The following is a 21,039-nucleotide window of genomic DNA, read 5'->3' on the forward strand; positions in this document are numbered from 1 at the left end:
ACCACTTCATAGAAAACAGAAAAGTAGTAGTTATGATTAAGCCTGCAGTTTACTAAAACATTCAGATTCCACCATTTAAATGTCATTATAACAGAATCCAAATAACGCATCTGCAACCTTCATTAAAACCAAAAACAGGGACCAAAGCAGGAACAGAACAGAAGCCAAACTATCAGATTTACCAATGTTACGAATCCTACAAACACCGATAATAAATATTCCTACGCACAAATGCACATATATTTAGCCGTTAGCAGCTTCTTTTGACTCTCAACTATGGTACTTGAGAGGAAGTGTTAGTTCTTAGCTATATTTCAGTGACCAAAGACTGTGTTGTTCTGTACAGATCGGGTTGTCTGTTGTGTTTCGTGCTCCGTCAGAGTGACACTACCAGAGATATATACTGTGTTCTATCAGTGAGATATACCATGCTCCGAGACGTCTCTAATGCAATGGTTAAAAACACATTTGAACTTCAGTAAAAAAGTTTTTTTAGAATAAATGTAGTTTCTTCAAATATTACGTTAAAATATGACAGTAATGCACATTTAAAGTACGTGACAACGGTTCCACGTGACTCTGGCTGGGAGCTGAAGTGTGTGTGTGTGTGTGTGTGTGAAGTCAGACCAGCATTTCATGAAAGTGTTGTGGGGATGTTGGTTTTAGTTTCAGACGATCTCTGTCAGAGAGAGTTCAATGAAGTGGGCTTTGTTTGAGTGTCCTTCTGATTAACACGGTGTCCTTGTTTCATTAATCAGCTCTGAGCTTTATCCCCCCCCCCCCTCGTCCATGAAGATCTGATGAAACATTTTAGGTCAGTTACATGCACGGTACACCATGAGGAAACTAACGTGAAGTCTAAATAATAATAGTATAATAACGTCTAAAAATGCTGAATGCACAAGAACTACAGCAGGACTTCACATTGTTTAGTAGTTGTGTGTAAAGTTGAAAGCAAACCGGATGGTTACGGTCTCGTCGCTGTCTCCAGTAGATCATCGAGCGCTCTTTGTCCAATCAACCAGCAATAACTAGTCAGTAACTACTTTTACTGTTTACTTTTAGAACCAATCTCTAACAGCAGGACTTACTAATAGTCCTGCTTTTGGAGCTGTGCAGTAGCTAACGTGTGAACTGGCGAGGAACAGTCCTCGACCCCATGACGCTGTTTATAAATCACTGCCACCGCTACAGCTAAACGGCCACACCAGACGCTTCCTGGTGTAACAATAATTACTTTGTTCCACCTCAGGCGGCTGCTTTGACCACCGACCGTTTAATCAGCACACAGTTTACCATTCAATTTCACATTACGAGTGTTGAGCAACGCTCTGTACGAACATGAATTAGCACTAGGACGTTACCAGACATCGTAATAAACACACCAGCCAAATGTTAGTCAGATCAGAATCATTTTAACGTGGTGACCCTTCTCTTTTCAGTCAGGCTTTGCATCACCATTTAACATCTTTCTGTGAGAGGTGAACATTATTTAGTGTTACCATAACTAGCCAGGCGAAACGTACAGACCACACTGAGAAGTCTGAACCAGCCAGTTCCAGCCAATCAAACCAGTGTTGTCAGGCAGAACAGACCGGTGTAGCCAGGCTGAAGACAGTTAGTGCCAAATGTTCATTCATAACCTATATTATAATATAATAGCACCATAGAGATGCTGTAAATGATTCTCTCTCTCTCTCTCTCTCTCTCTCTCGCTCTCGCTCGCTCTCGCTCTCTCTCGCTCTCTCTCGCTCTCTCTCTCTCTCTCAATTTGAATGCACTCAATGTTATTATTACATTACATGTTTGTACAGTTTTAGGCTACAGTTGTTGGTTCGCAGGCCTCTTACTATCATGTCAATATATTATGTGTGAGTGTTGTATTATATAAGGATGTCTGTGCATGTAACCTTTATGTCTCCAAATGAATTCACTCAAATGCCAACAAAGGAGGGATGCAAAATAATCCGTTATGCATCATCTGAATTCATAGAGAGTCAGGTGAAAGCAATACACTGTTTGTTTCTAGAATAAATGATCATATGTATGTTTACCTTAAATATTTCTGTTGCACTTTTAAGCTCTGCCATGTAGTCCCTGATTTAAGAACTGAAGGCAAAAGGGGAGCTGAACCTGTTTTTTTAATCTTAGTTCTCTTCGTGTCACATGTGGTGAACATTTTTATGTTTTTGCCTTTAGATAACTGGAAAAAACTGGTCTTTGTGGGTAGAAAAACATTCAGACTGTAAATGTATCAATCAAATATGAAAGGCTGCTATCCGTTGTATTAGGTGTTCTACAAACAGGGACTCGTGGCTTCTCGCACTTTCTAACACTATGGCTAGGTTTAGGGTGAATGGTAAAAACAGTAATGTTCTGAATTATTTTAAAAGCTGTTATGAACTTTATACCACTGATATGATTTATTTTCATGTCATCTACTTGGTTTTTTTTAACATGTTGAACGCTGTTAGTGTACAGTACGTCCCAGTATGTACGGCTCCATGTGTGAATGTGTGCACGTCACTTTTCATGTGTTACTGGACCAGAAGAGCGAGTGGATGATGGCAATCAATGTATTTAAAATGAAGAAATAAACGGATCCATCAAAAATACACCTGGTGGTGTCTTTGGTTTGCAAAAACTGAACATCTGACGCGAGTGTGCTTTTCTTTGTGTCCACACGGGCGCAGCAGAGAGCAAGATATTGTCATCCTGCAGTAATGATGCTAGAAAATGTAATCTTTTAACCGCTTCATGTCGTCAGTGTTCCTGTGTGTACCTCAGGTGCAGTTTGTCTTAATGCAACAGCAAAATAGATTATATGTAATTTAGTTTAAACACAAAGGTGTAATAAGGAGTGAAACAACGCTCCCGGACTAATTGCAGCATATTTCCCTCTCTGCTCTTCATTCTATCCCTTCAGCTGTCTGTCTGCTCGTTCAGCATATTCATCCATCGATGTAAATGTTCCACTCTACCCAAGCATACAGTCGTGTTTCGGGAATTAACTTTGTGATGTTCATATGATCTCATATTGGAGCTGTTGTGTCTGTGTGGGCTGACCCGTCTGAACCGGGGGGGGGGGGGGGGGGTTTCATGTGTACTTTAACAGCAGCAGAGTAAATATGAACCACAGACAGACAGTAAACACGACTATTGTGTGTTTCAGACGGGACGATAACGACATATAACAGACATCATCTTTGAGGTGTGTGTGTTCGTACTTTATACTCCACTATATCTCAAGAGGCAAATATCGTACTTTCTACTACACCACATTTATCTGACAGCTTTAGTGAGGCCTAGTAGTTTTCATAGCTTGCCTATCCAGTGATTTAGTTGATAAACTGAAGGATGAAGTGTGGACCGTATGCAGCAGGACGTGTGTGTGAGGCAGTTGAGTTTTATTCATAAGTCAACATTATATTTTATTCATTCCCAGTAATTGATAAGGACCTGTCTTTGCTTCACTTTGAACAAATAAAACCCAATTTTCCATCAAAAATGATATAAAAACATACACATATATTACTTCATATCCAACACATTTACATTAGATACATCTATCTTCTGTTGTATTTATCAACTAAAAGCTTGATTTTCTTTACAAACAGGGTGCATTCAGCTTTAGCTGTGAGGCAGAGAATCCCTCACTTTGACCTTTTGGGGTCTTTGCTCTTCATAAACATTTGATTTAAATCACCAATCATCATTGAATTATACAGACGTAGGCAAAATTGTTGGTACCCTTCCGTTAAAGAGAGAAAAACCCACAATGGTCACTGAAATAACTTGAAATTGACAAAAGTAATAATAAATAAAAATTCACTGAAAATGAACTAATGAAAAGCAGATATTGTTTTTGAATTGTGGTTCAACAGAATCATTTTAAAAAACAAACTAATGAAACTGACCTAGACAAAAATGATGGTACCCTTAACTTAATATTTTTTTGCACAACCTTTTGAGGCAATCACTGCAATCAAGTGATTTCTGTAACTCTCAATGAGACTTCTGCACCTGTCGACAGGTATGTTGGCCCACTCCTCGTGAGCAAACTACTCCAGCTGTCTCAGGTTTGAAGGGTGCCTTCTCCAGACTGCATGTTTCAGCTCCTTCCACAGATGTTCAATAGGATTTAGATCAGGGCTCATAGAAGGCCACTTCAGAACAGTCCAATGTTTTGTTCTTAGCCATTCTTGGCTGTTTTTAGCTGTGTTTCTGGTCATTATCCTGTTTGAGGACCCATGACCTGCGACTGAGACCAAGCTTTCTGACACTGGGCAGCACATTTCGCTCCAGAATGCCTTGATAGTCTTGAGATTTCATTGTACCCTGCACAGATTCAAGACACCCTGTGCCAGATGCAACAAAGCAGCCCCATAACATAACCGAGCCTCCTCCATGTTTCACATTAGGTATAGTGTTCTTTTCTTTGGATGCTTCATTTTTGCGTCTGTGAACATAGAGCTGATGTGACTTGCCAAAAAGCTCCAGTTTTGTCTCATCTGTCCAAAGGACATTCTCCCAGAAGCTTTGTGGCTTGTCAATATGCATTTTGGCAAATTCCAGTCTCGCTTTTTTATGATTTGCGTCCTCCTCGGTCGTCTTCCATTAAGTCCACTTTGGCTCAAACAGTGACGGATGGTGCGATCTGACACTGATGTACCTTGACCTTGGAGTTCACCTCTAATCTCTTTGGAAGTTGTTCTGGGCTCTTTGGTTACCATTCGTATTATCCGTCTCTTCAATTTGTCATCAATTTTCCTCCTGCGGCCACGTCCAGGGAGGTTGGCTACAGACCCATGGACCTTAAACTTCTGAATAATATGTGCAACTGTAGTCACAGGAACATCAAGCTGCTTGGAGATGGTCTTATAGCCTTTACCTTTAACATGAAGGTCTATAATGTTCTTTCTAATCTCCTGAGACAACTCTCTCCTTAGCTTTCTGTGGTCCATGTTCAGTGTGGTACACACCATGATGCCAAACAGCACAGTGACTACTTTTCACCCTTTAAATAGGCAGACTGACTGATTACAAGTTTGAAGATACCTGTGATGCTATTTACAGGACACACCTTAGTTTAATATGTCCCTATGGTCAAACTATTTTACATCTTTTCTAGGGGTACCATCATTTTTGTCCAGGCCAGTTTCATTAGTTTGTTTTTTAAAATGATTCTGTTGAACCACAATTCATAAACAATGTCTGATTTTCATTAGTTAATTTTCAGTAAATTTTTATTTATTACTACTTTTCTCAGTTTCAAGTTATTTCAGTGACTATTGTGGTTTTTTCTTTCTTTAACGGAAGGGTACCAACAATTTTGCCTACGTCTGTAGTTGTTATAGTTGGACATAAGTCTACTGTATGATCTGAGGCAGGTGTTCCCTCACTTTCTGCAGTGTGTTAAAGCTTATTTCCCAGGAGGACGGATCATTCTTTACAGCGGCTTCTGTAGTGGCTCAAACTGGCTCATTAGTCCAAGAGCTAATCCTGGGAAAGCCTGATCTATGTGAAGAATAGACACTAATGATAATGTTGTCATGTAGTCGAGGAAGCCCTGGTGAATTACTCCAGAGGCTCATGTGGAAGGACACCCTGCATAGACGGATACATGAAATGCTTTGGGATCAGCCCACAAGCTGTGCCCTCCAATCATAATAACATCATAATCCCAAACAAAGGCTTTTGCATTTCTTGCTGACATCAGAGGAGAAATGGAGCTTTATTTTGAATTTCATTGAATGAAATTTGTTAGAAACATATTATTTATCACAGAGACTTAACCTTTAAGAGAGTATACATGCATACATACATACATACATACATACATAAAGAGAACAAAAACAGTACTTGTAATCCTGATATCTTCCACCGAGCTCCATAATGCAACGATAGGACGACTCCCAAGCATCTCATGCACAGTACACAACGCCTCGTGCTTTCTAAGACATCTCTTGTGCTTTTCACACTGCACACTTTTAGCCCAGGGTTACTGTCAGTGAGCAGTGTTGGGACGGAAGAGTTGGTGCTGTTTTAGCAACTTTTCTTCCATTTCATATCAAGCCATACTGGTACTGGGATGTGATGTTTCATCAAACTGTGTGAACTGAAGCTCTGGGCTACAGTCAGCTGAATGCATTCAATTAAAGTACCAATCAAAGATGCAGACTTAAATCCCACGTTTGGTCCAATTTACCAAAGACACCTAAGTGTCTCATTAAAGTCCAATATACAGTATGGTCTTCAGTACATTCTGAATCGTCAGTAGATTGAGACACTATGAGTGAAAGAAATTTGAATACCGAGAATGAATTTCTTTGCTTGATAGTTTTTTTCTCTTACAATTGTTCAAAGTCTATTGAAATTATATCCATTCAAAAAACATAACTAAGCCTGTATTGTTTAATGTGCAAGACCCTAAGAGCCAATGTCTGCTTATCTGTTAACACATAACCTTGTGTTTGACTCCTGTTGGTCTTAAAGGGAACATATGAAAGACTCCCTTCATCAGTGCTTGTGCTCATACATCTGGGTATCCGGAGTTCCTACCAACCCACAAACTGTGAAATAAGACACCCCAGTCAGTTTTTTGTGGGCTGGCTAGATCAGAAATCATGTGATTCAACAAACTGAAAGAATTATTTTTGTAGGCCAACCAGGAAGTTAGCATCGTCCTGGTTCCCTCCACTACAACCCAATGGTATTTTTCCGTTGGGTTTTGGATTATTACAGAATATAAACTCTGTGGCAAACAAACGTTTATGATACTCTCACGTTTTGTTCAGCAAGATAATCTCCACACATGAACACCACTTTTATGATTTTTAAAGTGTGAATGCAATCGCCAGAAGTAAAAAGCTAACGTTAGGCTATAAACAAACTACACCACGGTCGCGTGACTATAAACAACGAGGCTGTAAAGGCGGACGAGTTGGCGTTTAGTAGTCTCATTTAGCCACTTGTTAGCAACTGCATTTTTTAAGACGTGTAAAAGCGTCACTATTCACTATGTTCATTCACTATGTATATTCTGTATTTCTATTTATTGTTTTATAATCTTGTGTACACCTGTACCTCTGTACCTGCGCTTTGCTGCTTTGACACCTTCATTTCCCCCCGGGGATTAATAAAGGCTTATCTTATCTTATCTCATCTTATCTTATCTTATCTTATCTCATCTCATGTTATCTCATCTTATCTCATCTTATCTCATCTTCAAAATCCATGAGTGGGATATTTATTGACGTGTTTTATGTCAGAGATGAAAACGTTAAAATGTCTTCAGCTTGTGTTAACTACAGACCTTATTTCAGGCATCTAACTAAAAACCCATTGACTTCCTGACAAAGGAACAGGAAGTGCTAAAATATTAACTAATTTCCGTGTTTTAGGACTCATTCCTGCTCCACTCTATACCGCCCCTCATCTGAGTATCTCCACCCACAGCTTGAGAACTACCTTTGCAAAGGTGCAGCATATTTTTCAGAGCAGACCGGACTTTTTTGGGAGGAGGTCTTAAAGAGACAGGAGCTAAAACGGAGCATTTTAGACAGACGGTGAATACAGGTATATTCAGATAGACAGGATGAGAGAAATAATGTGTTTTTTTTAACATTAAAGCATGTAAACATGTTCTGGTAGAAACTATTAATACAATTATGAACCTGAAAATGAGCATGATATGTCCCCTTTAAAAGGATAGGTCTGGTGATGGTCTATATTTTTATTACCATCAACAAATCCCATGAAAACACCAATACCGCCAATGGATTGAAATACAAATATTACATAGGTAGCCAAAGTCTCAATTACCCTGTGTGCCATTGACCTCCACTGTTGTCCAAAACTTTTAAAAGAGTCCCAGTTGTTCCTTCATTAACATCAAACCACACACTGCAGTTTATTTTGACAGAAACACTCATTTCTTCCTGTTTGAGTGATGTTTTCTAAAAACTAGAGCTCCCAGCTGTTTCTAAATGACTGAGTCTTTGTAAGAAATGAGACCATAGATTCGTAGTTGTGATCTGTTTTTAATGATTTATGTCTTCAATAGGAGCAAAATGGCTCGAGAGCCAGATACAAGGTAGTCAGGGAGTGTTGAGAGATGGACTAACGCACTGTTGGCTTTTATTTATTTCATAGGATCTCCTGACAACAACAACAACAACAACAATATAAAATATTGTCAGCCTTAACATTTGTGCTTGAATACAACTCTGACATAATGTGGGGAGCGGTTTGCTGCCCTTACTTCAGCGTGGAGCTTCAGGGTCCACAGGTTGCAGGATACGCCTCCTCTCTCCTCTGTTTATATATCATGATGCTAAACTCATTCTGGGATCCAGTCAGGTCAGCCCTTGTTAATGGTTACAGTAAGTGCAGTGTGAAAAGGGCGCATTATTTTATTGGCGGTGATGGGAGGGGAGGGAGTGGGTGGAGGGGGGCTGTAACTCAGGTTTTAGCGAAAGCGAGCCTTTAGGAGGAGTATTCGTACTCTTCTGCACTGCGTCGTCCAAAGTCCATCCAGCCTTGGTAGTCTCTGTCCTTTATCCTGTGGCCAGGGGCCAGACCGCTGGCTCTGCTGGTGAGGGAGGATCTGGTCTGGTAGGGAGAGCCTGGAGGAGACAGAGACACCCGTCACACTTCAAGACACTGATGATGTCATTCTCAGCAAAAACAAGTTTGCAGTGCACATTTCTCTACCTTTCCTGACTGTATACAGTAGAAAGGAAACGTACGAGTCTGTTGTTGAAGTAACTCATGCTGATTCGTTTCGTCTTTGTGTGTTTCAATGAGACCAGTGAGCTCAGCAGGTCTCCCAGTCACACAGTGTTGACTTGAGAGAGACACACAGTGACAGAGAGAGAGCAGAGAGGGAGGTCAGGAGGCAGGGAGAAAGGATGGAGGAGGAGGAGGTATGGAAAGATGGAGGGAGGAAAGAAAGAGAGAGCTGGAGGGAGGCGGGAAATGCCAGATGGTGGGACGAACACTCAGCATGAGTGACGGCACATCACAGATGGATGTTGGGACGATAGAAATAACAAGACCAGGAGCAGAATGAGAGGAGAGGAACGTTGTTGTGTGTAATGAGGTGAGACGACTTAAAGGGAGAAAGATTCTAGCTCCAGTTACTCTCTCTCTCTCTCTCTCTCTGTGTGTGTGCTGTACATCCGACCGCTCACCTTTCCTGGAGATGAGTCTGGCCAGTAGCTTGCTCAGGCTGTTCTGAGCGTCCGCGTCCTCCCGGAGTTGGTTATAGGTGGCCAGGCGCCCTGAGGGGGGCGCTGGGGCCGAGCGGGCCGAGCGGGCCTGGCGTGTGTGGTGGGGCGAGGAGGGGGGAGGCAGGCTGTCTGACACGAGAGCATCACCCTCGGCTCTCTGGGACTACAGAGGATGAGAAGAGAGACGAGGAATAGATCTAAAATCTAAACCTGAAATACATAAATAGAAATATTCAGCTCGTTCTCATGTGCACCAAATACCGACGCTTGGTCACGGCCGCCGGCGTTCCATACCAACGCACCCTTTAGCTACGGTATGAGATGCAACGAGCTTTCAATCCGCGTCAATGTTAAACGCTCAAGGAAAGTGGGCCGGGAATGAGGTGACGTAGTTTAAAGAGCAAAAACATACTGAGGGCGGGTGGAAGGGGCGGTGGGGGGTGGATGAGTCCAACAAACACAAGGCTTTCATCCAGGAGACCGCTGTTCACGTCCCATGTGTCACGTTACAATCAGCTGTTCGTACATTTCACGTGTTCACAACCTTCAGTGTCATTTTCACCGTACAAATGTAGAAGTTTAAAGCCCAACCATGATGTTTTTCCCTAAACCTAACTAGAGTGGTTTTGTTGCCTAAACCTAAGCAATTTTTTTTTTAATTCATAACATTTATCACGTGTTTACTGCGACTGAAAAGTGACGAGTTGGGATGAGAATGTGTTGAAATATTTGTAAGTGTATCTTTAATGCAAAAAGCTCTCAGAATAAGCAGATTTTTTTGTGGACTGTGTTTGGAGAACACATCCTCAACTCAATGACTTGAGTAGAATTGAAACTCTCCGTAGTGGATCTGCTGCACCGACAGTAGATGAAGAAATTAATTAACGTTTCACTGACTGTATAATGTGAGTGTGTGTGTCTTACCATGGACTGTGAGGGCAGACTCAGGGAACCGCTGGACAAAGCAGCCAGGAGGACACACACACAGATGCCTACATTCATGACTGGAGAGAGAGAGACAAAGAGAGGGGGGGGGGACAAAATATAACAAAGTTAAAAGAAATCCACAACACCTAATGCGGTCACTCGCTCTTTACTGTCTCTACGTCTTTTATTGTCTCCCTTCAGCTCATTAAATATGTGCTCCTGAGGGGGAAGAGTCACAGGTAATGTAGGTTTTTGCAGGAAGCATCAATAAATCCGTTAAAGTCGTTGAAGCACAGTGGTGACAGGGGGGGGAGGGGTGGGGGGGGGGGTATTAACCTTTGATGGTTCAGCTGGAACTGAAGGCAAACATCATTTTGTCTTTCTTACACACATTTAACAGCATTTAACACACACACACACACACACACACACACACACACACACTGACATGCAGAGCTGTTGTGTGTCATCGTTGTGATGAATGACCTCCGTCAGCATCGGCAGGATCCCAAAGGAAACATACCAATTATCTCCAAATCCTCACTCTGCTCGATGTGCTGTTTTTTTTTAAACAGGGTTTACATGAGAGTTAACATGACAGCACTGACACAATGATTTACATGATTTATATGAAACCATTCTCTTTATTCTCTTGCTCATATAAAGGGTTTAAAACATTAATAAATAAAGAGGGAGTGAAATCTAAATCTATTTTGCAGCCCTCATTCTATCATAATCATATATCTGCTTAGATAATCAACTTCCATTGTAGATTTGACATTATATTTTCTGCATAAAAGATGGCATAATATGACGTTTGTCAGACTGATTTGCTAATTTTTGAACACATCTTGGAGCCCGGCGAAGCAGCACATTAGTTGTGATGGACGATGCTTCATACCAGAACATTCTTCCAGAGCAAATCATCCAATTAGATAAAACCAACACCAGTCAGTCCATCTTTCCATCTCCAATAGTTGAAAACGTGCTCTGACTGCCTCAGTGTTTGTATTACAGCACGGTTGTTTACTACCGTATTACCTCTTTATTTATCTGTCCCATATTTTACATTAGTTTAAGTGGATATCTCAACAAACAACCCCTCTCTCCAATCAGACACAGAATAAAAACTCCTCCAAGCAATGAGTGTTCATCCGTCAGCAGCCTGGATGATACTGGTACTGTACCTCCTCTGGTTATAAGCTCACTTCATCAACAGCAACACACCGTATACAGCATGTTGAAATGAAACCTTTAAACCAAATGATATCTAGAAATGATATTTGATCAATGTAACTCAATACAACATGAATAATTGTGTTTAAACTGACTCAGTGGTGTAAACAGTCATTCTCTTGATGCTAATAGAATTCCTGTTAGCAGCTGGTCATTGTCTCTAATTCATTATTCAGTGGGCTGGTAATGATGTGGTACTGTAATGTGTGAAAGCCCTCTCCTCTCCTCTCCTCTCCTCTCCTGTCCTGTCCCCTCAGAACAAATAAATAAATTAAAATTAAAATAATTTTTTTTTTTATTATTTAAAACACCTCCAGAGATGAATATTTAGCCTTTTTGGACTCTAATTTACTTTTCCCGCCTCTACTTTTATTAAAGAGCATAATCCTGCCTTTGATATCTGCTGCAATAACAACTACCTAACATGCACAGAAAACATCATATGATATATGCTAATATTATATACACACAAGAGAAGAAACAAAATTCCAATGTCATGATGTGATTATTTGCACACTCAGATAGTATATTATTATATTACATATATATATGCCCTTAAACAGCTTGATTATCCTAACAGTAGTAAATGTATTCACTCATTCATTATTACATATTTGAAATGTGCTGTCAATGGTGTCTTATATATCTACATTATATGTTCCCTTTAAGCTACAACTCAGTGAACTAAAGAAACTGGGAGGGGAAAAAAAATTATTTAAAAAATGAATAAAAGTAAATGTGAAAACAAAATTTCAACAATTACACCTCTTCCTTTCAACTTCTCTTATTAAATGTACAATTTCTATATCTGTGTTGTGAAAATTAAAGGCAAAAAATATAAAAAATTCTAAAAAAGAAAAAGAAAACCTTTAAAGTACCTACAGTATCATTTGCCGTCCTGCAACAAAAAAAAATGAAAACAACTAAAGACACAAATTTCACAAAAATTCAGATTTCGTTTTTTAATTCTTACCTGCGGTTGTTGCCATGGACCAGGAGATGCTGAGTGTGAAGATGCTGAGCTCTGCTCCTCCAGTGTTCAGGCTGTGAGTGAGTGGGCGAGAGACGACATCATGTTTTATACCGACACACAGGAAGGGGGAGGGGCCTAGACGCGTGGGAGGAGCCTGCTGCTGGCGCAGAAACCGACGGCGCTGACGCAAATGGGGACGCAAAACAAACTGCACACGTACTGCCAACTCAATCACACGCACACACAAATATGAAAAAGGGGTCATGACGAAGGTGGCAGAAGCTTTAATTGTGTCGCTTCCTCCTCGCTCACCTGTGTGAGAAACAAAAAGAGGAACACGCACACACAGTTTAGGTGGTTTGAATAGCGAAGAGAAGCTGAACGGCTCTTTAAAAGTAGACACACACACGCACACATGCATGATGCAGATGGACAGACATGAATAGACTGAGACACTGGAGGTACAAAGAGGAATTGTGTGTGCATTGATGTAGATGTAAATAGAGAATGTAGAATATAAAACATATCCCTCTCTATCACTGTGTTTGAGTCTTTCTTTCTAATAGAGCAGAAGCAACATGCAGTAACTTCAGCGCTCTTCCAATTTCAGCGAGGGCGAAATGACTCCGGCTGATCAGAACCGAGGGCATTGCTTAGGTATGACAGGCCATTACAGGTTCATAAAGGAAATTGATTTCTCCGTGGTGCTTTTTCTTCCTGCTGTACCACCGACGATCACCGATGGACTTCTGACAAAATGAGTCCGAAGTGGGTCACAATGTAATTCTGAGACTTTTAGTGAGCCTTTATTGTCTGATGCATGTGCAGCCGTTGGCATGTTGCTGATAGAGTTTAGGGAGGAAAGGTTGTCGCTTTTCAGCCTGAAGGATCCGTACAAAGATGTGTGTGTTTCATTAAAAATAGAATAAAGTGTTGTGGTTATAATTGTTCTGGATATTAAACATGATAAACATTCATGATCTTTCATGATGGTGGTGACACTTTTAATATCTTTCATGTATTTATCACTGAAATGATATGTAATGTATGATAATGATTTTCCCCGGTCCTTTAGTGTGTTATATAGTTTTTTGTGCTTGTGAAAGGTCTGCAAAGTTACAAAGCCCAAAGGGAGTTACTCTCCCCGACAGAAACACTGCTCCTGAACTGCCTGAAAGTCCGGCCTTTTCTTCCGTAACATGGTGATGACACCAAGTAATGCATGTGCATAACGGCTAGTTTGGCAAACAAAGCCAGTTAGAGCGGAGCCGAAGCGGGAGCCGAAGCGGAGTCTGAAGAGTTTGGTTCGGCCGACCAATGAGACGGGGTGAAAAGAGGTGCTGCAGCACAACCGGTACGAGTAAGTTAAGCATTTTTTTAACATGAAAGCATGTAAACATGTTCTTGTAGAAAACCAAAAATACGCACGCAAGTATGCACCTGCAAATGAGCATTATAGGTCCTCTTTAACTTTTTATTTATTGGCTTAATTAACCCATACACTTACTTTGTCCTCCGAGAAACAGAATCATTTCTTCATACAATAATAATGAAAAAAGAAAAAGAAAAAGAAAAAAGAAAGGAAAAAATAAAATTAAAATTAAAATTAAATAAAAGCAAGTAACTTCTAACATATATGAAACACAGATCCAGTGAATATAATACAGTAACAATACTGTAGGTGGAGTTCTTTTTTATATAACTTGTTGTCATTTAACAGGTTTAAAAGGTTCTTTGAACAACCTGAATAAAATGTTGGAATCCACCACAAGCATTAAGGCCAAAGTCATTTTAAGTCTGATGAAAAGGCTGAATGGCATTCATACATTATTACCTCCACAGTGTCCTTACTACAACATTCAACTATTTGATTAACAAAAATAAAACAGTCAAAAAGAGCTTTAGGTATGCAGCGAGTCATGTGGAGTGGAGACACACACGGAACCGTGATGCCTTCACTTGCCAGGATATTATTCCTGTTATGTCTATTTAGATACTAATTTGCTTGCAGGGCTTGTCTGAACCATTTAAAATTCTTCAGTTGTTCAGCTGCTGGCGAGGTCACAGGAAGGCTCTAAAGCATTTTTTGAAAGATATTTTCACTCTTTAGCTTTGTGCAGTTCAGGACGTGAAACTTTAACTTCCCCGGGGATCTTTGCTGGCACTCACGCTTAAATGAAAGTTATTTTTTTGTGGGTCTATTTTGTCATTGTTTATAGATGTCCTTGAAGTACAATACTTAACAGTAGACCAACTTTTGTTTTTAACTCGAGAGGACAATCACAAGTTCAGATTACACTGAAGACCGGCAGCGTTTTACCTGTAAATGTGAGAGAGACTGAGTGTGTGTCAGTGGACTATATCTGGGTCTGCCCTGGTGTGTTTTTAGCTTTCCTCCAGTGTGTTAATGAGGCTAAAATTAGCCTGTTTCCTAACACTGTCATTAGCAGGTGTTCAACTTTTGATGGGGGGGGTGGGGGGGCATTCACCTACACTGTCAGTGGCACCTGTCTGACTTCTAGCAGACACACGCACAAAAACAGCATTTTGAAATTGCTCACCATGTTCGAACCTACTGATTGGCCATCGGGGGTGCACGGCAACATTTAACTGTGTTTACCTCATGAATAATGAAGCTGCTCCTCCTTGCTGCTGCTGCTGATGCACAGTTGAGAGGATAAAGGAAAATGTGCTTAAGCAGGGTTGCATTACAGCTCATCAGACAGCTTCTGTCTGAAAGATGAGAAGTCTATGAATAAATAACAGGTGTGATGATTCTCTGTTTTACATACTTTAATCTGTATCACACTTGTCTATTCATTTTACCTGTCTTCTCAAATCCTCTACGCATGTCCACATTTGCCCACTAGGGGGCTACAGGGTCAAATATCCCAGTGTACTCACCATCCCTCTCCGACTTCCTTGTGCAATCAACATCAGTACTTCTATACGTCCAGTTCCATTACATTCACACAGCACTTTGTTCTATCCAAAGCTACTTACACGTTCCAAACTAATCTGGGTCAGTGTCTGGACAGGTGAAGGGAGTCAGGGTGACCAACTGAGCTGCATTCACTACAATGCTAGCATCTCTCATCTATCATGGTTGACCAGTGGTGGAATGTAACTAAGTACATTTACTTGATTACTGTACTTAATTACAATTATGAGGTACTTTTACTTTACTTGAGTATTTACATTTTATGTAACTTTATACTTTTACTCCACTCCATTTTCAAAGCAAATATTGTACTTTTTACTTCACTACATTTTTTTTACAGCTTTAGTAACTAGTTACTTTGCATATTCAGATTATTAATAGAAAATAATAATAATAGTAAAAAAAATTCAACTAATACATTAAAGCTGAAGTAGATGAGATTGGAGCAAATATGATTAAAAAAAGTTATTTTTATAAAATGGTCGCTATATCGTGACATATATATATATCGCTCCCAAGCCAAGTCTCTATGGACTGAGCTACTGCCGCCCCAATTTATGAGTTGGGAATAATGTTCTTGGTGTCTGGGCTCTTTTCCCTTTGGTTGTTGTTCTGGGTGTACATTACGGTACTTTTATGCTAACTTCTATAACGTTAGTGGTAAAATACTCATGTTGAAGTGTTCTCAGTATGCTGGATATTTCATAGGTTGAAATGGTTTAGCTACATATTTCCCCTGAGGTTGTTGTTGTCTTTTGGTAGGCTAGAGGATAATATGGATATGTTCTGTTGGCTTCAGTGATGTAAACATGACTTTTATGTTGCTCACAGCTTATTCACATAATCATTGATATGCATTATTGGTTTCTTGGGGAGCTCTAGTTGGCTTTTGTCCCATTCACAGTTGCACAGCTGCATTCATTATCAGTCCATCCATCTTCAACCGTTTATCAGGGGTCGGGTCGTGGGGGCAACAGCTCCAGCAGGGGACCCCAAACTTAAATCCTTGTATTGGCCTTCTGCACAGCACTCTATAAATCACTTCACAAGAGGAGATTTTTTTGCTCAATTTATGTGAATTTGTGATTTGAATATGTCCAAGTAGGACTGGGATGCACTTTGTGATAATCACATGCAGTTTGGGTCGAGTCATAGTCAAGTCAGCACACTGGCTTTTTTCCATGTTATGATTTGAACATATTTTTATGCTAGATTCAGTACCTGTGAGGGTTTCTGGACAATATCCGTCATTGTTTTGTGTTGTTAATTGATAATAATCCAATAATAAATATAGACATACATTTGCATTAAGCAGAATATTTGTCCACTCCCATGTTGATAAGAGTATTAAATACTTGACAAATCTCCCTTTAAGGTTAATTTTGAACAGATAAAAAATGTGCGATTAATCGCGATTAAATATTTGAATTGATTGACAGCCCTAATAAAAACACAATGATATTGCTTTGAACAGTCTGTAACAGTGTCAATAGCTTGAGGGGTAACCTTGATGAACGGGATTAAACTCTCTTATTAGAGGAAATTATTTTATTTTTTTACACTTTTTTCATGTTTCTAAATGATTAAAGGGCCGGTTTGAGGTTGTTATTCGGCCCATGGGTCACCAATTGAATAGATCTGACCTACAACGTAAAGATAAGCCTCTGCAGGAATGAGCAATCAGTGTCTGTCAGTCTGAAAATATCCAAACTAGGCATTACACACGGGTCAACGGTTCATGTTTCTTCTCCCGGTCTCTCCCTCCCAGTACTGAGTCATGGTACTTGAGTTAATGGCAGCGTTGTGTTGTGTGTGTGTGGGACAGAAACCTCTTCAGTGGGTGGACCCTCGTTTCTGCTCTAATCAGCTGGCCCGCTCTGTATTGTCAGACATGAAGGGAAGATGGGGGGGAGCACCTTTTCCTACAAAATCATCATCAAATGATGATGATAAAAACATTAATCAAATCATCTTTAAAAAAACATGGTTCAAAAGAAAAGACCTGGTGGAACCAGAGGATTTCAAATTATAGAAGAGAAATTGAATTGTGTAGACTACGAGACACAGTCCAAAAATAAGATCATACATTTGACCGTGAGGCACATCAAGAACTTATTTAGCTAATAGGGATGCTCATTTTGAAAAATGTTCTTAACCGATAACCGACCCTCGTTAACCGATTATTAACCGTTAACCGACAACATTTGTGCCTCGCATGCAGCGGTGTACCAGCTGCAGGAGCACAACAGATATTGGTTGACGGGAGTCTCCAGTTCACCGTCCGGGAGCGTTAACTTAGCAACTATGATGCTGCGTGTAGTGTCGCGGACATGCAGCCACTTTCCCAGTAAAAGTCTCCACCGTACATTTAGTTTAGTTTAGCAGGTTGTCAGCTGTGTGTCTGCCCGGCGGAACTTTCGTGAGTGTCCAACAAACAGTGTGTGTATTTGTGCTACGTTAGCAGCTCTAGCATTGCCGGAGGCTTCGTGCTCGCCGCCGCACACGTAGTCTGTGTAACTTTAGTGAGTTTCCAACAGACTGTGTGTGTGTTGGTGGTGAGTGTGAGGTTGTTGGTGGCGTTCTAGTTGTGATCGTAGGTGTAGCAGTGTGTGTAGTTTATTTGTCGGTGAATAAATGCTATGAAACTACAACTCCTCCGCTCCGCTCAAACGAGCCAGAGACCGGAGCCGACTTCCTGTATCCTGCAACTCCGGCTCCGCCTCTTAAGGTGGGCTGTTAAGGTGGACCAGCTTTTCTCCTTAAAGAGACGAGCCGCTCCTCTGAGCCACTCAGCTTTTAATTAATTATTAACATTTCTTTTAACCGTTTTAACCGATAGAGTTAATCGGTTAAAATGCTTAATGTCGGTTAACGGTTAAACAGTTAATTATGGACATCCCTATTAGCTAATAATATGATAATACTAATTATCATGATTTTCTAATTTTCATTCAACATCTACATTGTTTTGATTGTAGATGTAACCTCTAAAGTCTTTCAGCTTAATCTGAGTATAGATGGATAAAATCCTCTCGGTAGACCTGTTGTCTGGGTTTGGTGGCCTCACAGAAAAGTTAGCTGTTCTATAAAGTATATCACTTTGGTCCAAGCCTATAATGACAAAACACATCATCATTTGAACAAAACAAGACATTTGAAGACTCCGAGAAATCGTAATGGGAAGTTCTTCACCATTTTTTAGACTAAACGATGAATTGATTATGAAGAAAAAATTGGGAGTGCTGCACTGGGTCAGAAAACTCGGTATTGGAGATGTTGAAGTAAAAAAACAGGTGCTCTTCAAGGATGGGGCAAGAAGTCAAATAAAAATAAAAAAATGGGGACTGTCCAGCTTACTTTGAAAGGAAGTCCTTGGTATCGGATGGCAGTTTGGAAAACATCCGAGGCACTGTGATTTTGTATTAAAAATACTTTATTGAGACATGGATAACACCCAACAACGTGTTTCGACTCAACAAGTCTTCATCATGGTGTCGGTAAATTGATTAATTGATGAGCAGATTAATTGATAATGAAAATAATCGTTAGTTGCGGGACTAGAGATATTTCAGTCTGAACCCGAGACCTGAGAGGCGTTGCCATCCGTTCTGCTAGCGTGGCTCAAAATGGAAGCCAAGCTTACCGGGTGTGGGAATCACCAGAGTCCCCGCGATGTAATTGCAATTTTAAACATTTTGCGATATGCTGAGTATTGTAATAAGATATATTGTGATTTATTACCTTTTCAGAGTTTGTCAACATCTGTTTTGTCTAATAAGATTATCAGATTGTCAAGAGGTTAATAGTTAATATAATAAGAGATTGATTGACGTCACTGTATCGATACAGTATTTCCATGCTAAATTTCACAACACTGCTGTATCGATTCTTTCCCCCCACCCCTAAAGCTTACACCATCATGAGTGGATCTCTTTGTAGGGAGACGGGAGGAATTGAGAGCTTTTGATCCAAGAAAAAATATGAACCTAATATCACAGCTTGGAGATGGTATATTACTGTAATTATGCCTTCTTTATTTGTCTGCCTAAAATGCTCTGGAAAGTAAATCACCCTGAATAAAATGAAGAAGGATAATTCTCCATCCACACAATGAGTGAATTAATGAATTCATCTTTGGTTTGGAGCAAAGATGTTACCATGCTTTAAAATAACATCATGGAATAAATGATTCATTTGTTGGATTTAAAGATCATTTCATGGGTGAATTAACATTTTAAATTAAACCAAATGATTGTTCTTTTTCTAAAAAAGACCCCTGTTTCTCCCAGGTGTCTTTCTGTGAGACAGCGCAGTAGCCTGAGGGAAAAGTTATGAAACTAGAGTAAATATCTGGTCAATGACAGTTTAGTCTGAAGGTAAATGGCAGCTGCAGGTAGAAGCTGCAAAGACATTAAACCACATCACATCCCTTTAGATTCCCCTGACATTACGTCTGCTTACAGTGAACAGACTGAGTTATTGTCCACAGTGTTGCTGTGTGATTTTACTCGTTGAACTCTCCTTTCTCAGAGGAAATAACGTTCCTGAACTCTGCTGCTCTCTCTCACTTTCTACAGTTAGCAATGGAACTTTCTAACTAATCACTAAATGTACTTTGTCATATGCAGGATTATGAAAATCTGGATAAAAGGCTTAACAAGACCTCTTTACTTTTGAGAAATTAATTAAAAAGCTTGAAGCTATTTGAATTTAAATCAACAATGTGTGAGTTCAGGCCTGCTGTGCAGAAAGTGCGAGATGTTATTGATGCGTCTTAGGAATGAGTTTCTCAGGGGAAATAACGTGAGAGCACATTCAACTGCTTTTTCCTAATAGATCCTTTCATCAACACTAATGCTGCTCTTTGGGCCATAAAAACTGTGTTTTGTGTGTGTACCCTTTGAAATATCAGTAATATGTGTGTCTTTATCTGTGTCACTGTGTGTTTTTGTGTGTGTGACATCTGTGATACTTGGTTAACTAGGGAGGAACTGTGTTGTTATTAGGACAAATATTCACTCTGAAACGTCATTAAATGTTGCAGGATGTCGGAAATGTATGCGGAAATATCCTCAACTGTTCTGAATTATTAGCAACAGGAACTACAAAATGCTGTCCTGGGGTGGACTGATTCTGTCTTGCATAGCAGTAAAACAGAACAAGACCGTAGGTGGAATGACAATCATTGTCAGTGTGCAGATCAATGGCACCTTTTTTGGACTACGTTTATCTGTGGTAGATTTTGAATAACTTATAGCTGCAGTGGGCAGAATGTTTCTGGCATCATTGCGCAAAAATTCCATAATAACCTGTTCTGAGCGATAACTAGACATCTGCACCTCCTCATGGCTCTGTTTTCAGGCTTTAGAAAGACTAGCCTGTGACGGGACTAGGGATGTTAACAATTAACCGTTTAACTGTTAACCGACATTAAGCGTTTTAACCGATTAATGCTATCGGTTAAAACGGTTAAAGAACTATTAATAATTAAATAGAAGCTGAGCGGCTCATCACTTTAAGGAGAAAAGCTGGTCCACCTTAACAGCCCACCTTAAGGCGGAGCTGGAGTTGCAGGATACAGGAAGTTGGCTCGGGTCTCTCTAGCCCGCTTGAGCGGAGGAGTTGTAGTTACTCAGACTACGTGTGCGGCGGCGAGCACGAAGCCTCCGGCAATGCTAGAGCTGCTAATGTAGCACAAATACACACACTGTTTGTCGGGCATTGCTTAA

At 40.2% G+C, this 21,039-nt stretch overlaps 1 protein-coding gene across 1 annotated transcript; it reads right to left on the reverse strand.

Annotated features, from left to right (window-relative positions):
- Positions 1-8,117: 8,117 nt before the first annotated feature.
- On the reverse strand, positions 8,118-12,460 carry ccka (cholecystokinin a). The gene is made up of 4 exons (XM_074654809.1): positions 12,370-12,460; positions 10,158-10,237; positions 9,195-9,396; positions 8,118-8,627 (listed from the first exon to the last, which is right to left on the reverse strand). The coding sequence occupies exons 1-4, from the start codon at positions 12,383-12,385 to the stop codon at positions 8,488-8,490; spliced, it is 438 nt and encodes a 145-aa protein (XP_074510910.1). The 5' UTR covers positions 12,386-12,460; the 3' UTR covers positions 8,118-8,487.
- Between the last annotated feature and the right edge of the window lie 8,579 nt (positions 12,461-21,039).

This window comes from Sebastes fasciatus, chromosome 12 (assembly GCF_043250625.1).
Source record: "Sebastes fasciatus isolate fSebFas1 chromosome 12, fSebFas1.pri, whole genome shotgun sequence".
NCBI lineage: Eukaryota > Metazoa > Chordata > Actinopteri > Perciformes > Sebastidae > Sebastes > Sebastes fasciatus.